Raw genomic sequence first — 21,349 nt, forward strand, 5'->3', positions numbered from 1 at the left:
GCTGCCAATGCCAGTGAAATAAAGTTGGCTCGAGCACCAGGGTCAAAGAAAATCAGCACTGTAGCATCTCTGATTTTACCCCATGCTCTGCACAATTCTGTAGCATTATGACATGGCTGGTCACCAACCATGTCAGGTACCAATCCTGCACTCGGCATTGTCTTCTTCTTGGGTAGCCCTTCTTTATCCTCGGCATCTTTTGCTGACTGTTGTGGACATTTTGCAGCCATATGCCCTTTTTGTTCACAGATGAAACATTTCCCAGCTTGCATCAATGCCTTTCTCTCTTCAAATGACTTGCCATATAGTGGCCTCTTCTGTCCTTTGCCTTGACCAACACTTTTCTGAGGTTGTGATTGCCAAGTCTTCTTCTCAAATGGCTTCTTTCTATAGAATGGTCTAGGTGGGAAATCCCTCTCCATAAGTGGTTCCTGTTTGCCCTGAGGTTCCTTATTCACTGTGCTCTTAAAGCCACGTGAACCTCCCTGTAACAATGCATTAGCCATATTTGCATTCTCAATGAGCTGAGTCATATTAGAAACATTGGTCTTAATGCAATAATCCCTGATTTCTTTGGGCAAACCACAGCAATACTTTTCTATTTGCTCTGACAATGGCACTGTCCTGTAAGAAGTTACTGGCAAGAGTGCATCCCAAAACTTCTTATTATACTCTTCCAAATTTACACAGTTGGCTGCATCAAGTTTGTGCCATGCTGTCATAACATCCACTTCAAAAGTATTTGTAAGCCAGGCAAAAGAGAACTGCTGCTTAAACTGAACCCATGTAGCAGGTGCTTGTCCTTGCATCAACAGTGAGGTCCACCACTGTAATGCATTACCTTTCAAGAAAGTAGCAGCCTTCCGCACCTTAGAAGACTCTGTAAAGTTACCCCCAGTGTATGCTGCATCAAACTGCTGAATAAAAGTCAGCGCTTTCAATTTGTCTTGCATCCCACTGAAAGTCTCAAACTTTACTGCTTGACCTCCTTCTTTGTAATCCTTTTGCACCTTTTCTGCATCAGTCCTTACTGCTCTTTGTCCACTAGGTTGAGAAAATTCAGCCACACTGACAGGTGCTGCAGGCCCCAAAACTGGACTAAAATAAGTTTGAAATCCGGGCTGCACACCTATATTGGCATAAAGAGGGTTCACAGGTTCCATAGGCATCATTCCTGGTGACCCTCTTGACATCATTCCTGGCAAAACTGTGGGCGGTCTAGCCATGGCCTGGAAAACAGATCCACCACCAAAATAGCCAGGCTGGGAAGCAAGGAATGGAGGAATGGTCGGCATGACCCTTTGCACATTACTTTCCTGACCATTAAATGCATGTACCTGTGCCTGTGTAACATGCTGCACTGGATCAGCTGCCACTGCTGGTGTCTGCTCTACATGCTGTGGCATCCTTAGCATTTGTTCCTGTGCCCTCTCAACTGCATGCTGAGATGATTCAGCCTGGGAATCCCCTGTCCTTGACTGCAAATACCTCTTCATCCTGGGATTCTTCACCAACTGTTCAAAGGTACCAACCATGCTCAGGAGCTGCGCATGAAATAAATCCTCTTGTTCCTGTTCTTCCTCTAACAAGACTGGCTGTACTACTGGCTCCATCCGAGCAGAGGCTGACACCTGGGCACCTGTCACCTCTATATGCTGTCTGCGAGTAGAAGAGGAACTCTCTTCGGCGGCAGGGAGCTTGCCTTTTCCTTTGTCTGTCATACTGTCAACTGAAAGTTTCAGGGAACCTGTATCCAAAGAAAGAGACCGTACTCTTTCTCACCTGTAATCAGCTGTACCTCACTATGTGTGTCTCCTGTTCACCCAATCCAATCCGTGTCCGGGCTCTTGCAGAAAAGAGGACCCTATCCCGGCAATGGAACCATAAAACCGGTCTATGGACACATAAAGCGGTAATTCATTCACAAATAACCTGGACTTACTCAGACACACAATTACAGAATCCTCGCTCCCTCGCTCAACAACACATTGGCCCCGAAGTCCGGCGCCCCTTGCGGTATTTCTTTATTGTTAAAAGGTTGGAAATTACAAAGCACAAGTGCAACAAAGCACTCTACTTACATCAGCTGAATTTTACAAATTTTAGAAGAAATTTGTCAGCATAACTACACTAAAACTGTTCCATAACATCTCAGAATGAATCCCAACTGACAGGCTCACTTCCATAGGCATCAAGCTACCCAATAGAGTCCAAAACATCACAATTCAGCTTGCTGTAATTTTCTGCACAGACCTGTTTTCAGCTCTGTTTTCAACCCAAAATAACCCTTGTATTGTCCTGGAGGACTTTAGCAAAGTCCTACTGCATTTTGGCATCAACCGGGCAACATAACAGCCCAAAAACAGCACCTAAACAGTGCTGAAACAGCATTGTTTTAAAGAGGTTATTACCCTCTTCTGTCCCTGCTTTGGTGTAGGAACCAACTACACCTGTTCCTGGTCAAGGAGGCAACTAGCCTTTGCATTTAAGCATGAAATTCACACAATTGTACCTGATTTTATCTGATGAGAGCATTTCCATAGTCTGCAAGAGAGAGAAAGAGAGAGAGAGGCTGTGGGGAGCAAGCTCAACCCTCAATTCCTGAGTTGTAGGGCAAGGGAAGGCACCACGAATGCTGGTTTTCGTGCAACAAAACCACACGATGGCTGCAAATGAGCCTCCTCTTCCCAAATTCCCACGCTTCTCTCTTCTCTATGAGGAAAATGCACCAAAATTTGAGCCTCCTCTTCCCAAATTCCCACGCTTCTCTATGAGGAAAATGCACCAAAATTTGACACTTGGCACATTTTTAAGCCTTTTCCACATGCAATCTTCCAGGCTAAAAATCTCCTGACTGGTTCACATTCTCACAACAGTCCTTTGTCAGCTTTTGGTCCCCTTGACATTCCGCACAAACTGACGCGAACACTTTTCAATTCCGACACTGCCAAAAATAGCAGTTCCCTAGATTTTAGGGATGATGTCATCTGCATTCCTTCTGGTCTCCTGACCATCTTTGACCACTATGGTCACTTCAGAATTTGCTTAGAATTCAAGATACATTCACATTTCGGTGGCGGCCACTTACTAGTGTAAACTGGCCTATACCCTCATTCAGTGGCCATGTCCTAGACACTGTCCTTCATCTTTCAGTGCCCATGTCCTGGACACTGTCATTCATCTTTCAGTGCCCATGTCCTGGACACTGTCATTCATCTTTCAGTGCAGGTCTCAGGCTTAGCCAACCATTGGTCCAAAGTCCCACTGGCTGACCCATTCTGACATTGCAATGGCCCAAGCCCTTCCAAGAGATACCAGGGGAAAGCAACAGCAACCAAAGAGAAAGAAAAGAAAAATATATACTTATAAAGAAATGTAAATAAGGAAAACAACTGCAAAAAGTTTCACCACCTGGTGACACTCTGCATCCCTATCTCTCTGCAAATGAACTGAGCTCCACCTCTAGCACCGATCCATAGAGTTTGGCCAATGTGTTGCCAATCATGATCATCCTATAATTATTAGGATCAAGTGGATGTCTGGCTTTGAGGATGGGGGTGATGGTGTTAGTGGACCGAGAGGGTGGAAATCCTTCACAAAGGGCTCTATTGGGGCTCTGTTGACCATGTAGGCTAGTAGGGGCGCCAAGGTATCATCGGCATGTGAGATGTACTTGGCAATGAGTCCCCGGTGATCTTGGGCTCGCCCATTATGTAGTCTACGAATGGCCTTGAGGACTATGCCTTGTGTGAAGAAGGTGGAGGTGGTGGGGTACGGATCTCGTGGTGGGGGTAGAGGTGCCCGATGGGGGATATGATAAGAGGGAGTGAGCATAGAAAAGCCATGTGTCCGGGAATGTGATAGGTGTGGGGGGGCGATGTTCTCCGAGTTTCCTCCGGGCCTCTTTTTAGTTCGGCCCTAAGAAAAGTCGGTATAACTCATCCTCTTTCCGAGCGTAGAACTCCCGTTTCTTGTGTTGGGTGTGTTGTTGAGAAATCCGTTGCGCTTGGCGCAATTGCCCAATCCGTACCTCATGCTCAAGACAGGAGCGTGTGGCTCGACATTCGTCGTCATACCAACAGTTCTGGGGCATGGAACCACAAGGTGGCTCGACACCGCATGCAGATGAAAGAAGTGGTGGCAGATGTGTGGAGTATGGTGGTGAGTTGTGATGTGAGGGTGCGCAGGGGGACAATAGGTTCCACATCCTCAAGTTGGCGGTATATGTGGTTGGAGTAAACAAGGTCAAGCTCGCGATCAAAATGGACCTGGGTGTAATGTGAGATGGGGGGTGAGGGACAAGTGGTGTGCAAGTAAGAGTGAAAGAGAGGTGGGCATGGTCAGCTTCGAAGGGGAGTGGCAGGAAGAAGAAGTCAAGACAAGGTGTGCCAAAGCCGGAGATCCCATAAGGTATTCCACGGTGCTAGTACTTCCTGAGTGAGGGAAGGAGGTGAGGGTGTCAGAGGAGGACCATCGAAACATCCTGTTATAGATAAAAGACCATGTGCAACTCCCAACTCTAAGAAATATCTCCCATACCCCGTGACCTCCTCACGGACCTATGATGATCTCTGCAGCTCTGTATCAATGATGTCCAGCTCCTTAGTTTGATATGGTCATCTAGATCAAGTAGTGGGGCTTGCTAACTCCCCATCGTAGCCTTGAAGTCCCTAAGCAAGGCTTCCCCCAACTGTAAGAACTCCAAAATATCCCCATATAATGGTAAGTACGGTGACTGGCCATCCTGTGCCGCGTAAGGGGAGTGGCGCGGTGCAAAATAACACACAGCAATGTGGATGACTCTATCAACGCTAAGCTGTAGCCGCACCCAAAGATATTGTGCATGGATCTAAGAAGGACAGCTACCCCTCCCGAGCCACGTGCTCGTAATGTGCGGGTCTCGCTTCGGAAAGTTGACTCCCATTCATACCTGGCTATGTATGGTAAGCCCTCTGATGAGTCTTTGTATCCCTGCCTATGAGAATCTCACTCAAACCTCCTCGATTCGACCGCCAGTTCCATACTCCTAACCCCAGGTGTTTGGTCTCATAGACCCCGCGTCCCTATTTGGGACGGCGCTCAGTGATAATGACCCTACCATCTCTGCAGATAACCCACTTGCCCGCTCTACGGGCCTCATGAATTGTCACCACCATTGCCTCATGCCGGTGTCCCACCTGTGTTGGGGTGAGATCATCTCCCATGTACACCTGTGTGCCCTTGAGGGCAGCCCGTCTATCTAAGAAAGCCTGCCTGTTGGTGGCATCAAGGAAGCTAATGATGAGGGGCCGCTCTCCTGTTATATCCTTGCCTGCCCTCCATGTATCTGCAAAGGAGGGGGCAATCCCGTTCACTCCTATCATCTGGCAAGGAGTCATGGCATCCGCCTTGGGAGAAGCCCCCATCTGTAGCCCCTGCACTTGCACATGGAGGGCCCTATCCTTCCTGCGTTTCTCCTCCTTGAGAGTCTCATGTATAATGCTCTGTGGGGGTTTGTGCTTCTTCACCACCTCCACCCAATCTTTCTTGGTGGTATGCAGTTCTTCCCGCAACTTATCACTCGCAGCCTTCAGTTGCTCCAAGTCCGTCCTTAGACCCTCCTGAATAATCAGTAGTTCCCCTTCCTCCATTGTATGGTCCTTGACCATAGCCTTTAGGGCTTCCATTTCTGCCCGGAGTTCCCCTATCACGGAGGCAACCTCTGGCATTTCCTGTTGTTGCATCTGGGTCTCTTCAAATCTCCTCCTCCTGGTGGTTCACCTTTCTTGACAATTCTTAAATCTTGTTATTCTTGCCCTGTATCTCCTTGCAGAGGCCTTCCAACTGTTTTTCATGTTGGTTCAGGACCCTGTCCAGCACCTTTTTCTGTTTGCCCAAAGCCTTCTTGGTGGTGTCCTCCACTGTCTTGATGTATGCCTCCAGCTCCAGTAAAATCATCCTGGCTATTTCCCCCTAGTTGCTGCCTTGGGGGCCTGAGCAAGGGTGGGTGGGATAAGGGAGGCAGAGGGCACGCACGCAGCATGGACAGCAAAGACCAGCGCAGCTGGGGACGCGCGGCAACGCAGAGGGCAGAGGGCAGGGCATAACGCGGGGGGGGAGGGGGGGCTGTGCGAGCAGGGCAGGGTAGGCGCGGCACAAGCAGGGCACCAGTGCGCGGTGCGCGAGAGAGGGTAGGGCAGGGCTAGGGGCGGGGGCTCATGCCATGAGGGGAGGAGAGAGAGAGAGAGAGAGAAAGAAAGAAAGAAAGATTTTATTAACGTCTTCCAAAAGACCGAACTCGGCCTATGAGACAAATCGGAGTACCTGTATGAGGTATCCTCTGTCATCCCAACAAAATGAAAAAGTACTGAACAAAAAAAAAGCTGAATCTGGGTGTGCAGGGGATGGAGCGCTACTACTAGGAGGGGAGGAGAGAGAGAGGGGGGTGCTAGCCAAAAGAAGGCATAGCATATAGTGAACCTGTGCCACGAAATGTAAACAAAAGATTATCAGCAAGTCCAACCTCCTCGTCAGGGGGAGCCCATCTCAACTCTGATTGATTCTCTTCTGTAATAACTAGTGGTTCTTTGAAGAGTTGTCGAGCTTCTTGGAAGGGCCAAGAATCTGGAGGCTGATACCTGACCAGATCAAAACAAAGGTTATAAGGGGAGACAGGTAAGACAGATATCAATTGAAGAAAAACAACTATTTAGCTGTACAAACAGATCTCACTACAGAGAGGACAGCTTGTGTACCTATCTTTGTTTAAGTTCTCAAGTACTGACTCTAAACTACCATGCTGGCGAACCAGCTTCAAAGCTGTCTGTGCACCAATCCCTGTGAAGCGTCACAAATGCCAGCATAATCTGTTTAGAGGTCATTCTATCATGTTTAACATAAAACCATAGGTGCTCATGATGTGTTTGTATAGATGTACACACATGCCTTGAAATTGTTTCAAAATGTGATTAAATCAAGTCCGCGAAACATCAAGGAGGCTCTCGATAAGAATTACAACTGTTACTCATAATTGAACCTTTATAGTGCTAGGTAGGGCTGACCAAACCATATATCCCCACACTTCACTTCCGAGTAACTACTACTACCCCCCCATGGAGTTCATCAGCATTGGAATGGAAGAATGACGATCGATTTATTGTACCCCAAACTGCGACCTTACTTTGAAGAACAGTTGCAAACAAAGTGAAGAGCTAAATTAATGACCCATTCAACCTTAACCTGCATCAATGTAACATGCAACTAGCTTGATCATGTAACGCAAAGCAAGACCTTCTTTATACCTTTATGAAGTGAGCATGAAGCAATCTTTATACACACAAGATAGAGCTAGAGAGAAAGGAAGAAAGAAAGAAAGTTATATTAACGTCTACAGAAGACCCCAAGGGCCTATGAGACCAAAAGTAATACAATGGTACCAGCCATGGAAAACTGAAAGAAAAAGTAAAATGAAAACATCTAACAGTACATGTGAGATATGCTGTGATTAGCTGATGATGATACCCGCCTCGGCCAGAACCGATCTGATGGTGGAGTGAATGTCAGGCCTCTATGATGGGAGCATGTCATGTCGGCGGAGAACCTCACGAAGCTGTCTCTGTGTGGGTAGGAGGGACCTGATGCTCTGGGTCGGGGACATCTAGCTCGCAGAATGGATTGCAGCTCATTGAAGGGGCCCCCCCTGCAAGCAAGAGTATTTGCTTATATTACTTTGGAGAACTGTTAACAATGCATAGAACTTACTGAGGCTTAACTAACGGAGACTGCCGAACACAAGGACATTGTAGACCAAACGTCTGCTCAACTATCAAGCGGCAGGAAGGCAACTTTGAAGCCACTTCGGATAGCCTTATGCACACCCTGATCTGCTGAAGGAGATGCACTACTGAAGGCTAACTGCTGAAGCAAACTTCGGGGCTGCCTTGGGACTCAAGCACTAGGTGCTTGGCTGTGAATTATGCTTGCAAAGACCAAAGTCTTCAAGCACACATATCTGCACTGGGTTCTCCAAGAGAATGCTGATTTATGAGATAGATTTATGCAATGGAATGAAGGCCTGCTTTTATATGGGTTCAGGCTGCTGGTCGGTGGAGACAACAGGCTGTCGGGTTGTTTTCAAAAGCTCACGACCTGTTATTTCCACCATTAAATGCTGCGCTTTAGTCTTTTGTGAGGTTCTGGCTGCTGTAAAATCTACTGATGCTGGCCGACTGTTGTCCCCAACTGGCCGACAGGTTTCCTAGCCCCATACAGGCTGCCGACTGGTACCTATGGCTCTCCCATGGGCACGCCAATGGCCTAAAAAATAAGCCCATGCCCTGTGGGTTGGCCAATAGGCTGCTGGCCCAAGTACCAATATAGCTACATGCTCTATATATGCATCTAAAAGACTGACTTTTGCCACGCCTAACCTCAGATGATGTAAATGCTTGTTCTCCAAGTGGGTTAAGGGACTGACCCTGACATCTAAGGCTGGGAGACTGAACTATGTAGCTCGTGCGCCTGACATCTCCCTAACTCGGGATCACAATGGGGCCACAGCATACGACAATTAATCCTAAAAAGGTACTAAACATCTGTATATAAGTATAGCATTGTTGATGGCCCAGTGTGTCACATTGCACCTCAATGCATGGTGCATGTGACATTCCCTCCTCCTTAGCTTGGTGGTAGTTGCATGGCCTCCAAGTAGTCCACCAATAACTGGGGATACTCCTGGAAGAAAGCCTCGTCCAGCCAAATGGTTTCATGAGTGCCTTGGTCCTTGAACTTTGTATAGAACTCTCTAATTCTGCAACCGGAACCATGCTTCCACTTATGGAGGAGAACCTGCTCAGGCTCGATGACTTATGATTCGTCGACCACTTCAGGCTGCTGCTCATTTGGAACCTCTTGTAAAGATGGTCCATTAAACCATGAGAGGTGGAAGACATCATGCATTCTGGGACATCGCTGAGTTGACAAAGTGCCAAACAATGAAAGAAAGCTGAAGTTCACAAACACAAGATGCACAGGAACTTAAGGAAGATCGTATTCACCAAAAGGTGGTTACAAAGTTGGAGTAGGCAACACAAGGCACACCGTAGGTGCAGCCAAGATCCCAGACTATGCAGAAAATGAGATAATACAACTGACGGCAAAGTCCATCCTTATATAGCACCTAAAGAGCCTAGTCGGCCAGCATAAAACAAGCCGACTAGAGCATAATGTGGAAGAAGAGCCTGAGGAGAGACTAGAAGTTGGAACAAATGAGAATGACCGAGATTGGATTCCTCCTGAAAACTCGTGATCTTGTAAAGACCACCCTCTTGAATGCCCCGAGCGATAATCCTGTGAGAATCTCTATGAATGATCTTCAAAACCTGATCATTGAAGCATAAGCCATAGCCCTTTTGGGCTATCTTAGAAATAGAAAGTAAGTTTTTGGATAACTTTGGAACATAAAGGACATTCTCCACGTAATGGGGCCTCCCTGAGGGAATAACTAGAGGAATATTACCCATAATCGGTGTATCGACAGTTGATTGTTAGCAAGTCGGACCTGCATAGAGACAGAGTGAGAGTCCTCCAAGATATCCTTGTTGTGAGTAATGTGGGAAGTAGCCCCGGAATCCACAATCCAATCCTCAAGAGAGGTAGTAGTACACGCCTAAGTGGATGTGGTGCACTCTTCGACTAGAACGAAAGCCACATCTTTGTCTTTAGGTTTGGATTCTTTGTCGTCGGAGTCCTTCTATTTTGACTTTTTCTCCTCATCTCTCTTCTTCTTGAAGCAATCAAGCCGAAGATGACCAACCTTGCCACAGTAGTGGCATTTCCTCTTCGTAGATTTGCCCTTATCTTTTCCTTTATCTTTATCCTTGGAGCTTGAAGTAGACTCCTCCTTGGATTTGCCGTTGTGGGTATTACCTCCTTTGGGTTGCACTTGGCTTCCCTTTTGCTGAAAAAGCTAACTCAATAGGAGAAGCATCAGAGATATTCATGAGATCTAACCTATCCTGAAGCATGCCAATCACCGCATCCACTAGGGGAAGAACATGGCAAAAGGATTGATAAGATGGTGGAGGTTTGCCCAGTAACTCAATGAAAAAGTCTATCATCGGGAATTTGGACACCCAAGGTGGCTTGTTGTTGACGGATCTTCTTGAGTTCTTGCACTTTGGCCATGACATCATCCGTCTCGGTAATCTTCAGCTCATTGAGTTGGACTTTTAAATGACGCTTGCGGCTGTAAGTGTTCCTCTAAAAATGGGCTGCAAGTGCATCCCATAATTCCTTAGAGGTTTGGGCATATCGAAAAATTCCAAGACATATGGCTTGTTCAAGTTGTAGGAGATGATTGTGCGTGCCCGAAGATCCATGCTGGTCTAGGAATTCACAGTCTGTGGTGAGTTAGTTGCAAGGTCAGGCTTTGGAGGAGAAGCGTCAACGAACCGCCAAAGATCAAGACCCACTAGAAGGTTAAAGATGGCATCCTTCCACTGGGGATAATTGGAGCCATTAAATTTGGAGTCTTTCTCCAACTGGGGAATAGTAAAAGTGTTTGAAGCTATCCTCTGTGTGAAAATTCCTCTAAAGCATAAGAAAATGCAGCCTGCAGATCTAAGAAGGCAAGAAAGAGAGAGAGGGTTCAGGAGGGAAAGGGTGGGAAAAAGAAAGTGGAAGAGGCTCTCCAAAAGAAAACGCAGCAAACTGTAGGCTGTCCATGCAGAAAACGCAGCAATCTGCATAAAACACAACTCTCTAGAGAAAAAAACAGCCTGTAAAATGAGTCCAAAACCCACCTCCTCTGAGAAGTAAAAAGCATAGGTGCTGTCCAGCAAATCCTCAATCCTGAACCCGCTCTGATACCATGACAAAGTGCCAAATAGTGAAAGAAAACTGAAGTTCACAAATTCACGATGTGCAGGAACTAAAGGAAGATCGTATTCACCAAAAGGTGGTTACAAAGCTGAAGTAGGCAATACAAGGCACACCGTAGGTGCAGCCAAGATCCCAGACTATGCGGAAATTGAGATAATACAACTGAGGGCACAGTCCATCCTTATATAGCACCTAAAGAGCCCAGTCGGCCAGCATAAAACAGGCCGACGGGAGCATAATGTGGAACATGCCAAAAAAGATGCCAAGTCATGGGCATCATGAAGAAGTGCCTATCTTTTTCTCTTTGAGTATGCATAGCATGTTCTTGTAAAACAACCAACCATCTTGGATGGAGTAATGACCCGGTTCTAAACTGAGGGCCAGACTGTGTGGAGTCCCGAACTCGACCGAATCCGCATATTGTGCTTTCATGCTATCCAAATCTTTTCCCTAGATTTCTAGCACACTTGACTCATGTAAAGTCTGAATGGTTGACTTACAACTAAGCATGTCAGCAACATGGTTATTCTTGCCCGAGATGTATTCGATCATACCTCCAATTGTTAGAGATCTGACTCCACATGGCTTGCATGTCACTCCATTGGACACTAGGCATGGTTTGCAACCATGCCTAGTGCCTGATGATCAATCTTTACTATGAATTCTCTCTCGTAAAGGAAAAGTTTCCAATGCTTAAGAGCGATGATCACCCCTAACAGCTCTTTGCCATCATACACCGAATAATTCTTTTCGGCATCATTCAACTTGCGGCTGTAGTAAGCCATTGGTCTGTCGTCTTGCTGTAAAACAGCACCGATAGCAAGGTTGCTAGCGTCACTGATAACCTCAAAAGGATCATCCAATGATGCCAACTTAAGGAGTGGTGCTTCTAAGGCCACTTTCTCTAATGCATGAAAGGCCTCAAGTGCTTTGCTCGTAACGGACACTTTTTGACAACGCATCTTCACGCCCTTGAGCAAATCAATAAGAGGTGTAGTAAGCTCAAAAAATTTGTCCATGTGGGTACGGTAGGCCTGACAAAGCCCCACAAATGATCTGATTTTCTTGGCAGTCTTAGGAACATCCCAATCCAATATAGCTTGTACCTTGTCGGGGTCCAAACGAATATTGGACTCGTTGATAACATATCCCAATTAATGAACCTCTAAGAGGCCACATGTGCTCTTCTTTTCGGTAATGTAGAGCTTATTGTCCCGCAAAAGTTGCAAGACCACCTCCTACTCGTGCCGCTCTGTTGTGGCAAAAAATTGAGTATTTCATCCAAGAAGATGAATACACACTTCCCAATTAGCTCAATAAATACCCAAGACATCATTTTATTGAACGTTGTTGGTGCATTGGTGAGGCCAAACAGCATGACCACAAACTCGTAGTAGCCATGCTCGGTCTGAAAAGCCGTTTTTTGAATGTCAGTTGTAAAAATGCAAACTTGGTGATAGCCACAATTGAATGTACCATTAAGACGCTCCATGATGTACTCGATGCGGAGCATTCGAACCTTACTCTTGATTGTGAGTTTGTTGAGTGCCTTGTAATACACACATAAACGTGCAATCTTATCTTTCTTTTGCCCGAATAAGATGGGTGCAACGAATGGCAAGGAGGATGGGCGGATGAATCCAGCCCTGTGTAACTGAGATAACTATTGTTCCAGTTTTCCCTCCAATGCTTTACAAAGGCAATAGGGGAACTTACTGGGAGGCTCTGTCGTAGGGACCAACTCAATGCGATGATCCTCGGGGCGAGAGGGAGGGAGCTATGGTGGAAGATTGTCCCTCAACATGATGTCTTTGAACTTTGGAAGAAGATCAGCCAACTTCTTTTCTAAGGGGGTTGTTGGTTGAACAGTAGATTGTTGGGCATGGACATAAATCAATGCACACTCAGCTCCTTTTTTGAGAGCTCTTTGGGCCTGTATATGCGAAATGAGAGGGATTCCTTCGATGCTCCTATCCTCGTGGATTATGACGGGCTCAGGTAAATGTTAGAAGTCATCTCCTGTCTAGATTTATACACCAGGGCCTTTGTTGTGGGTGTGCCCGCCCTTATCAGGTGTTTTATCATTTTTCCTCACTCTCCGTATTTTTTCCCATTTTTCTGTGGCTTGGGAGGTAGCCCTGTAGTGGCAGGTGGACACTGAGCCTGGCCGACTGCATCTGTGTGATAGCCGACTGCACCTCATGAGTCGTGGGACTCTCCAATTGCTGGCCGACTTATCTTGATGCTGGCCGACTGTGTTTTATCCAGTCGTGAGGTTCCTGTGTCCAGTCGGCTGCCCTACAGCAGGCCGACTGGTGATGTGGGGGCATATATATAGGCCCCCAGCCCCATACCACTATTTGTATCATATTTCGAGATCTTCTTGTGTATATCAGAGCAGAGTTACACGCCTACATCTCTCTCTATCTTGTGCTGTTTTTCTGCCTGCGTTTTTGCTCTTGTGTTCCCAGATCTGGTCATCATCTCCGCTGCGTATTCTGACATGGTATCAGAGCCTAGGTTCTAGATAGGTCTTGGGATTTGTGTGAGCAAGAGGGGGACTGTTTTGTGGCTAATTGGTGGACTGTTTTGGGTTGATCGGGAAGAGAAGGTGCAAGAGGAAGGCGGGCTGATTTGCTGGACAGCCACTTGCAGGTTTGAGTTCTTCTTTGTTCCCAACCACCCACCCTTTTCAGAGTACATCCCCGCTATGGCAGATCTGTTTGAGATGGCCGAGAGACATGTGAAGATCCCGACACTCCCCACGTTCCCGGTGGACCGTCAGTTGGACGAGAGCAACTACGGCATATGGAAGGTGATGATGGAATCTGTTTCTGGAGTCCTACAACCTCGCCGATTTCGTCATCGTTGGTGTTCCACGGCCGGAAGTAGAGGAAGGGAGTTACCGTCAACCCGAAAGGACTGGGAGGCCCAGACACAGATGTGGGATCGTGTCAACGCCAGGGTCCGTTCGTTTATTTTCCTCAACTGCACACCACAGGTAATCAATCATGTAAAGCACATGACGCTGGCCAGAGGTATATGGCAGCATTTGGCCTCACTTTACAACAGGGTATCGCCCATGAAGAGGATTTCCTTGGAAGTACAGATGCGGGTTATGAGCCCTGCAAAGTCATCGACGATGCGGGAGCATATTAACAAGCTGCAGGCTCTTCAGCAGGAAGTTCTTCAGGCTAGGAAGGAGATATCGTCAGAGGACATGGCCATCACGTTACTGTCACACTTGCCCTCTTCGTACTCAGCATTTTACTCGTCGTTGATTACCAGTGGCACGCTTAGCACCATCACGTGGGAGGAGCTTGTGCCCATGGTCCTGGACCAGGAGGAACGATTCCCGAACCCTCCTCAGGGTGGAGGTTCGGAGGCCTTTACTGGCCAACGATCGAAAGGCCGTAACTTGGGCAAAGGGAAGGCTTCATCGGAGAAGTCTTCTGAGAAGAAGTCCGACGCTGACCGCGAGAAACTGAAGGCAGAGAGGACCTGTAATGATTGTGGCGAGAGAGGCCACTATTGGAGGCAGTGTCCCAAGCGGAAGACCGAGAAGGGTGAAGACTCCTCAGCAGCAATCATGAAGACTCCGGCTTTTGTGCACCTGGAGGTGATGGACACCGATGCTTCATTTTCTTCAGGCAGGGAGGAGATTGGAGGACTCTCCGCAGCGGATACTCGGGAGTGGATTCTCGATAGTGGTGCTTCCAGGCACATGACTCCTTCCCGTTCCGGTTTACAGGATCTCTACAGGTGTTCTGGTCATATTCTTACTAGTGATACGTCCACTATCCCAGTTCACACTGAGGGCAGGATGGAGATAGTTCCCAATGGCAGAGGGGGGAAGCATTCCTCCCAGGTGTTGTATGTTCCGGCACTTGGTTTTCATCTGTTGTCAGTGCATCAGGTTTGCAAGACTGGCGTACGGGTGGAGTTTGATGAGCATTTTGTTGCTCTCCGGGACAAAGCAACAGGCCAAGTAGTTTGGGAAGGCGGAGTGGAGAATGGAGTTTACAGGCTTTCAGCACTCTCTCTCCAGCATCTCTATATACAGTTCCTGGACAGACACCTTTTCCTGACCCGCCAGCACCATGCCCACAGACATGTACTTTCTTTACCGCAGAGATGGTAAGGAAGGCCATTGATAGGATGAAGACTGGGAGAGCATATGATCATGATGGATTGGCCGCTGAGCACTTTATTCATGTGAGAGACATGCTGGCAGAGCTTCTAGCAGTGATGTTCAATCGTGCTATGTGCGAAGGCTTACCCGAAACTTGGAGTAGGTCCACCATCGTGCCTATCTTCAAGTCAGGGGACCCTATGGAGCCAGGGAATTATCGCACTATTATGATTGGTCACACACTAGCACGATTGTATGCATCCATTCTTGAGCAACAATTGAGTAGATGGGCAGAGAGAGAGGGCATTCGAGCAGAGGGACAGGCAGGGTTCAGGAGAGGTTTCTCTACTCTTGACCACATATTGACTCTGCGGGCCATTATTGAGGAGGGCAGGTCGCATGGGCGACAGATTTATTGTAGCTTTGTGGACTTCCGCAAAGCATTTGATACAGTGCCCAGAGCCAGATTGATGAGGCGATTACAGGAGATGGGGGTACCCACAGAGCTCATATGGGGGATTATGGCTTTATATAGATCAGTTGCAGGACAGGTACGCACCCCAGAGGGGGTCTCTACTTTGGTTCACTCCACTATAGGAGTGAAGCAAGGTTGCCTGTTATCTCCTTCATTGTTTGGTATGTATGTGGATGAGGCTTCTGACTACATTGAGAGATTGGGGGACAGAGGAGCCCAGCTAGCAGGTACATGGATCCCACTATTGTTATATGCTGATGATATTGTGTTGATCTCTGACTCCCCTGAGGGTATGCAGCGTCATCTGGATGCTTTACATGAGTTTGCACATGATAGTGGATTGTCTGTCAACCTTGGCAAAACCAAGGTTATGGTGTTTAACACCACGCCACAGTGGGTTAGGCGATCAGCTCCCACATTTACATATGGGCAGGAGATTGTGGAGTATACAGATGCATATACATATCTTGGGGTAGTATTCAGTGGGCCAGTGTTTTCGATGAGGAGAGCAGCAGAGACTAGATTGACTAGAGCACATGCAGCCCTGGGTGGTTTGGAGAGGATGTGTTCGCAGGTTCAGTTTCAGGAACCTCGAACGAAACTTTGGCTTTTTGACACTCTAGTGACATCAGCTATGCTTTATGGAGTGCAGATATGGGCCATCACAGCGCAGGCGGGTGGAGAGGTATGGAGAGGCCTTTGGTATCTATGATTGCTAGGATTATTAGAGCCAAGGCCGTGGTACCTCATGAGATTATTCGAGCAGAGCTGGCGGCTGCCCCTCTGGTGATTGAGGCTCTTACGAGATCAGTCTCCTACATACATGGCTTGTGGGATCTCCCCCGAGACAGATATGCACGCCTCGCCCTGGAGTCCTCCCGACAGTTAGCTTTACAGGGAGACACGGCTTGTTGGTATGGACAGATGACATCTTGGTTCCAGGCACATGGTTTTAGCATGGACAGATTGCCTCCCTTCCAATATTCTCTGGAGGCACCCTCTCTCACTCTCACACGGACAGAGATTACCAGACTCATCCGTCAGGATTTAGTTCAACTGGACATTAGGAGGACATGGATACAGCCGACTGAGGAGCTGGGCACGAAGATGGCTTTCTACAGAGAGCATTTTCTTCAGCTCACAGCAGATGGTTTTGTGATCAGACCCAGTTACATGGATGTACACTTGTCTCATGCAGTACGATGTGCTATTGGTCAGATTCGCACATCCTCACACCAGCTTGAGATTGAGATTGGCCGATATAGAGGTATACCAGCTGAGGCCAGGATATGCCGAGTATGCCATGGGGAGCCAGAGACAGAGCTGCATTATATATGCCATTGTACTGCATACTATGAGATACGTGGTCGTTTCCACTGTTTATTCAGAGAGGGTTTTGGACCACTTTCCAAAGTCATGGGGTACCAGGACCAGAGGTGTTTGGGATTGTTCTTGCTTGAGCTGCGGAGACATAGAGATAGCCTGCTTAGGCGCACAGAGAGCCAGACTCAGAGGCACATTACAGACTTCTTTAGTCCAGCCATCACTGCGCCAGATGGACCACAGCAGCAGCAACAGCAGCAGCAACAGCAGGACATGGATACCGCCCACACCAGAGGTACACTGATTGATCGTGCAATTGAGCTTGGGTGGTCCAGACGCCCACGACTACGCAGGAGGGCATCCCAGCATAGACGGAGGTTGCAGCGGCGGATTCGGATTATTCTTGCGAGGCATGCGAGACACCCAGTCAGGGTGCTGACCACAGAGGATATTGAGGAGATCCGCCAGTGTCCGATGCGGCACATATTATGAGATGGAGGCACCTCCATAGTGTACCCCTCCGTCCCACATGATATTGTATCCCCTCACTATATTCCACTCACCTCCATAGCATACCCCCCCCTCACTATATTCACACCCTATAAGGGTTTCTGTTTACCTTCCATTTCCAGTTTCATTTTCTAGGTGCCAGTAGTATCATCTTTATTTTTCATTTTCTGGGTTTTTTTATCCAGACATTGTATCAGATCCACCATGATGTAACTTTTGGTCTCATAGGTCATTATGGCCTTTTGAAGACGTTAATATAACATTTCATTTCATTTCTCCCCGGTCCTCAAGTTTGTGATGAGTGGCAGTCTGGTAATGGCCACTTAAGTGTGGATACGCTGCAGGTGCGGGCTTTCCGAGACCAGGTGGTGGATAGCTTGCCAGTAGATGGCAGCAGTTGGCAGGAACTTTCCAGTACTGATGTTGGTAGTTCTTGTGTTCGTGAGTCAGAGGAAGCTGAACACGTCACTTATGCTTTGATGTCTTGTAGTGTTCGGGACATAGAACTTCCAGATGTTGAGGATGTTCTTTCCACGGGGACCTTTCGGAAAGCTAGGCAGGTGGCAGGTGCTTACTTGCAGAAGGAGGTGGTTTCTCCAAGCTTTGTGGTTCCGGATTCAGAGGGAGTGGTTGACAGGTTTCATCAGGTTTCCAGGACTTGTTTGTGCACCGTAACAGGTGTTGATCCTTGTGTGATGTCTCTGTGACTCAAAAGCTGTATGGTTCATTGATCTGGTTGATGGACACCAGATTGGACGGGAGCTTCCTAATGAGGCGGTTGAGCTCATGGTTGCGGATGACTCTTTGGGAGACAGGATTGCGTTTCCTGTTGATTCTGCAGCGTGCGAAGGATCATGGACTCTTGTACACAGGAGGGGGGTTGTTGGATGGAGTCCGACTCCACGGTTGGAGTGACTCGGTTTGAGGAGGAGATCCAGACACGCGGGGATCTACTTATGGCCCAGGAGCAGTTTTACGGAGCAGCAGGAGGTTGCATAGCAGGCTTGGGCTTCCACTGGAGGAACCCATGGTCATCCAGAGGCACTTTGTTCGTCAACAGATCGTTGCTGATGACATCTTGCTAGAGTTCTGTTCGACGGAGGACAATACGGTGGACCTCTTCACGAAGTCACTCTCTCAGGATTTGCTCAGGCGGCACCCCAGCTCCCAGTGGTTGGTTTCACAGCCAGGAGCTGAGGGGGGGTGTTAGAAGTCATCTCTTGTCTAGATTTATACACCAGGGCCTTTGTTGTGGGTGTGCCCGCCCTTATCAGGTGTTTTATCATTTTTCCTCACTCCCCGTATTTTTTCCCATTTTTCTGTGGCTTGGGCGGCAGCCCTGTAGTGGCAGGTGGACACTGAGCCTGGCCGACTGCATCTGTGTGATAGCCGACTGCACCTCATGAGTCGTGGGACTCTCCAGCTGCTGGCCGACTTATCTTGATGCTGGCCGACTGTGTTTTATCCAGTCGTGAGGTTCCTGTGTCCAGTCGGCTGCCCTACAGCAGCAGGCCGACTGCTGATGTGGGGGCATATATATAGGCCCCCAGCCCCATACCACTATTTGTATCATATTTCGGGATCTTCTTGTGTATATCAGAGCAGAGTTACACGCCCCACATCTCTCTCTCTCTTGTGCTGTTTTTCTGCATGCGTTTTTGCTCGTGTTCCCAGATCTGGTCATCATCTCCGCTGCGTATTCTGACAATAAACTGTCAACAATTGTGAAGGTGTCCTGCTGCCAATCAAGAATGGGCACATGCTCTCATAACCATTGGATTCCATGTCACACCCCAGAAGTAGTGAGACTCTGAAATCTTGCTTGAACATGGCCTTTTGAAAATTGAACTCAAACTGTTGAGCTTTATGAGTGATATGCGTGCGGAGACCAGGTGTAAACCCGTCCACAACTAAATTATGAGACTAATGTGCAACTCATTGTCTTAGCCAACTACGGAGAGATGGCATCTTTCGAGCTGCCCATGTCAAATAGGACAATAAATTGTTGTCCCTTGGTTGTGCCATAAGCACGAATGAGATCTTTTTGTCTGCCCTTCAGTATCACCCTCCTGCTTATCATCAAATACCGCTAGGGGTACTAGATTCAAAGAGGATAACAGCTATATGGCATTCATGTTTGAAGATGGAGAGGAGGATGTAGCGTGAACGGTGGCTATGGTAGAGAAGGATGCTTTGGATACTTTATAAGCATGTAACTTAGTGCAATCCCTCTTATCATGGCCTACTTGATGACAAAAAAAACAACGATTCTCTGTTTGGTACCACTTTTGCTCCTCTAACTCAAGATAACCTCCAATAATTCCCTCCTTGACCTTCTCCTCAGGCATCTTTTTAGGCTTAGCCTCTCTGGTTTTCTTGGTGCCTGAGGTGCTTTGAGACTTATTGTCCTCTTGGGATTTGGGACTGGTCTCAACCTTCTTCTCACAGACGTCTTTTTAGGCTTAGCCTCTATGGTTTTCTAGGTGCCTAAGATGCTCTAAGACTTATAGTCTTTACTTTTTGAAGTACCCTTACCCGACAGGGATGAAGACTGTTGCTACTGCTGGGTTTGGGACTGGTCTAGACCTGTTTAGGCTTACCTCCGTTCAACGTCATCTCTTGATTCTATGCCAAATTCAAAGCCCAGTCATAGGACTGAGGCTTGAAATTACGAACAAGAAACCGGATGTTTGTATCTAACCCCTTGAGAAATTGTTTCAACTTCTCATCTTCCGCCTTCCCCAACTGTTGTGCCATGGTGATGACTTATTGGAATGGAATAAGTCAACACGGGCGACCCATTCTGGGAGAGCTTGTAAAACTCATCCTCCAAATTGGTCATGTACTAGGATGGAAGGAATCTTGCTTTGAGGTTCGACACAAAAGTCTCCCATACATAATGGGTCGCGCATGTGGCTAGGTCTGTGTGCAAACCTAACGAATGTTGCCCCCAAGTAACGTCTTCTCCCGTGAGGTATGGAGCCGCTAGATGGACTTTATCTTGTGGATCTGAAACTTTAGCTAAAGATATACAACAAATGGATGAATAAAATGTGTAACTACAAAATGATCGCACTCACCATCATACTTAATGAAGGTCAGTTGAGGTCATATGACGGTGGTTGATGCAGCATATGAGGTGCTAGGACCAGGTGCCGTTTTGGAAAGTGTCGCCATAAGACTAGCCTGAAAGGTTGCTAGCATCTGTTGATGCTAGAGTTGCATGGCTTCCGGATCTAGGTTACAATTGTATTCTGCAGCCGCGCGTTCTGCCTGGTGTCAGTCTTCAACCTCCCTGCATTTGGTTTCCTCTATCTGTCACACCTCATCAAGTTCCTATCTTCTTTGTTGCTCCATGAGAAGAAGCATATGCTGAGAACTTTGGGGACTATGCTCCATAATTTGCTCTTTAGGTGGCTCTTTAGGCTGTTCTTCTTTTTTTCTCTATTGCTTCTTGTAGTTGCTTCTTTGGGGACTATGCTCCATAATTTTTCTCTTTAGGTGGCTCTTTAGGCTGTTCTTTTTTTTTTCTCTATTGCTCTTTAGGCTGTTCTTCTTTTTTTCTCTATTGCTTCTTGTAGTTGTAGCCTGAGCAACCTGTTTTGTTCCTCTTCTCTGTCTAATCATTTCATTAAGCATCAACAGGTGTTCCATAATCAAGCTTAGGATTGGATCACAACAAAAGGATTCTGTGCGTCAATACATAGATTATGATGAGACCTTCGCACCCACGTCTTGTATGATTACGATCAGGTGTATTATTGCATTAGCAACACATCATGGTTGGAATGTAGAGTAATTGGATATCAAGACTGCCTTCTTAAATGGTGACTTGCATGAGGAGATTTATGTATCTCAACCTCATGGTTTTGTTGAGAAGGGACAAGAATTTAAAGTATGCAAGTTAAGAAAAGCTTTATATGGCCTTAAGCAAGCTCCTAGAGCATGGTATGAGAAGATAATCGCATACCTGGTTGCAAATGGTTTTAGCAACAATCCAACTGAGAATACCCTCTATGTAAAGAGGAGTAAAGATTGGTTTTTGGCCA

The 21,349-nt window shown here is 47.2% G+C and overlaps 1 protein-coding gene across 2 annotated transcripts in view; it reads right to left on the reverse strand.

Annotated features, from left to right (window-relative positions):
* The window catches only part of LOC147616009 (5'-3' exonuclease family protein), a 99,759-nt gene that overhangs the window by 12,378 nt on the left and 66,032 nt on the right, over positions 1–21,349 (reverse strand). For both annotated transcript variants that reach the window (XM_086778636.1, XM_086778635.1), the window contains exons 12-13: positions 6,735–6,816; positions 6,503–6,617 (exon numbers count right to left, since the gene is read on the reverse strand). In XM_086778636.1, the coding sequence (XP_086634762.1) occupies positions 6,503–6,617; positions 6,735–6,816 (197 nt within the window). The remainder of the gene's footprint in view (positions 1–6,502; positions 6,618–6,734; positions 6,817–21,349) is intronic.

The sequence above is a fragment of the Cibotium barometz genome, chromosome 39 (genome assembly GCF_041138505.1).
Source record: "Cibotium barometz isolate CiBa-2024 chromosome 39, ASM4113850v1, whole genome shotgun sequence".
Classification (NCBI taxonomy): domain Eukaryota; kingdom Viridiplantae; phylum Streptophyta; class Polypodiopsida; order Cyatheales; family Cibotiaceae; genus Cibotium; species Cibotium barometz.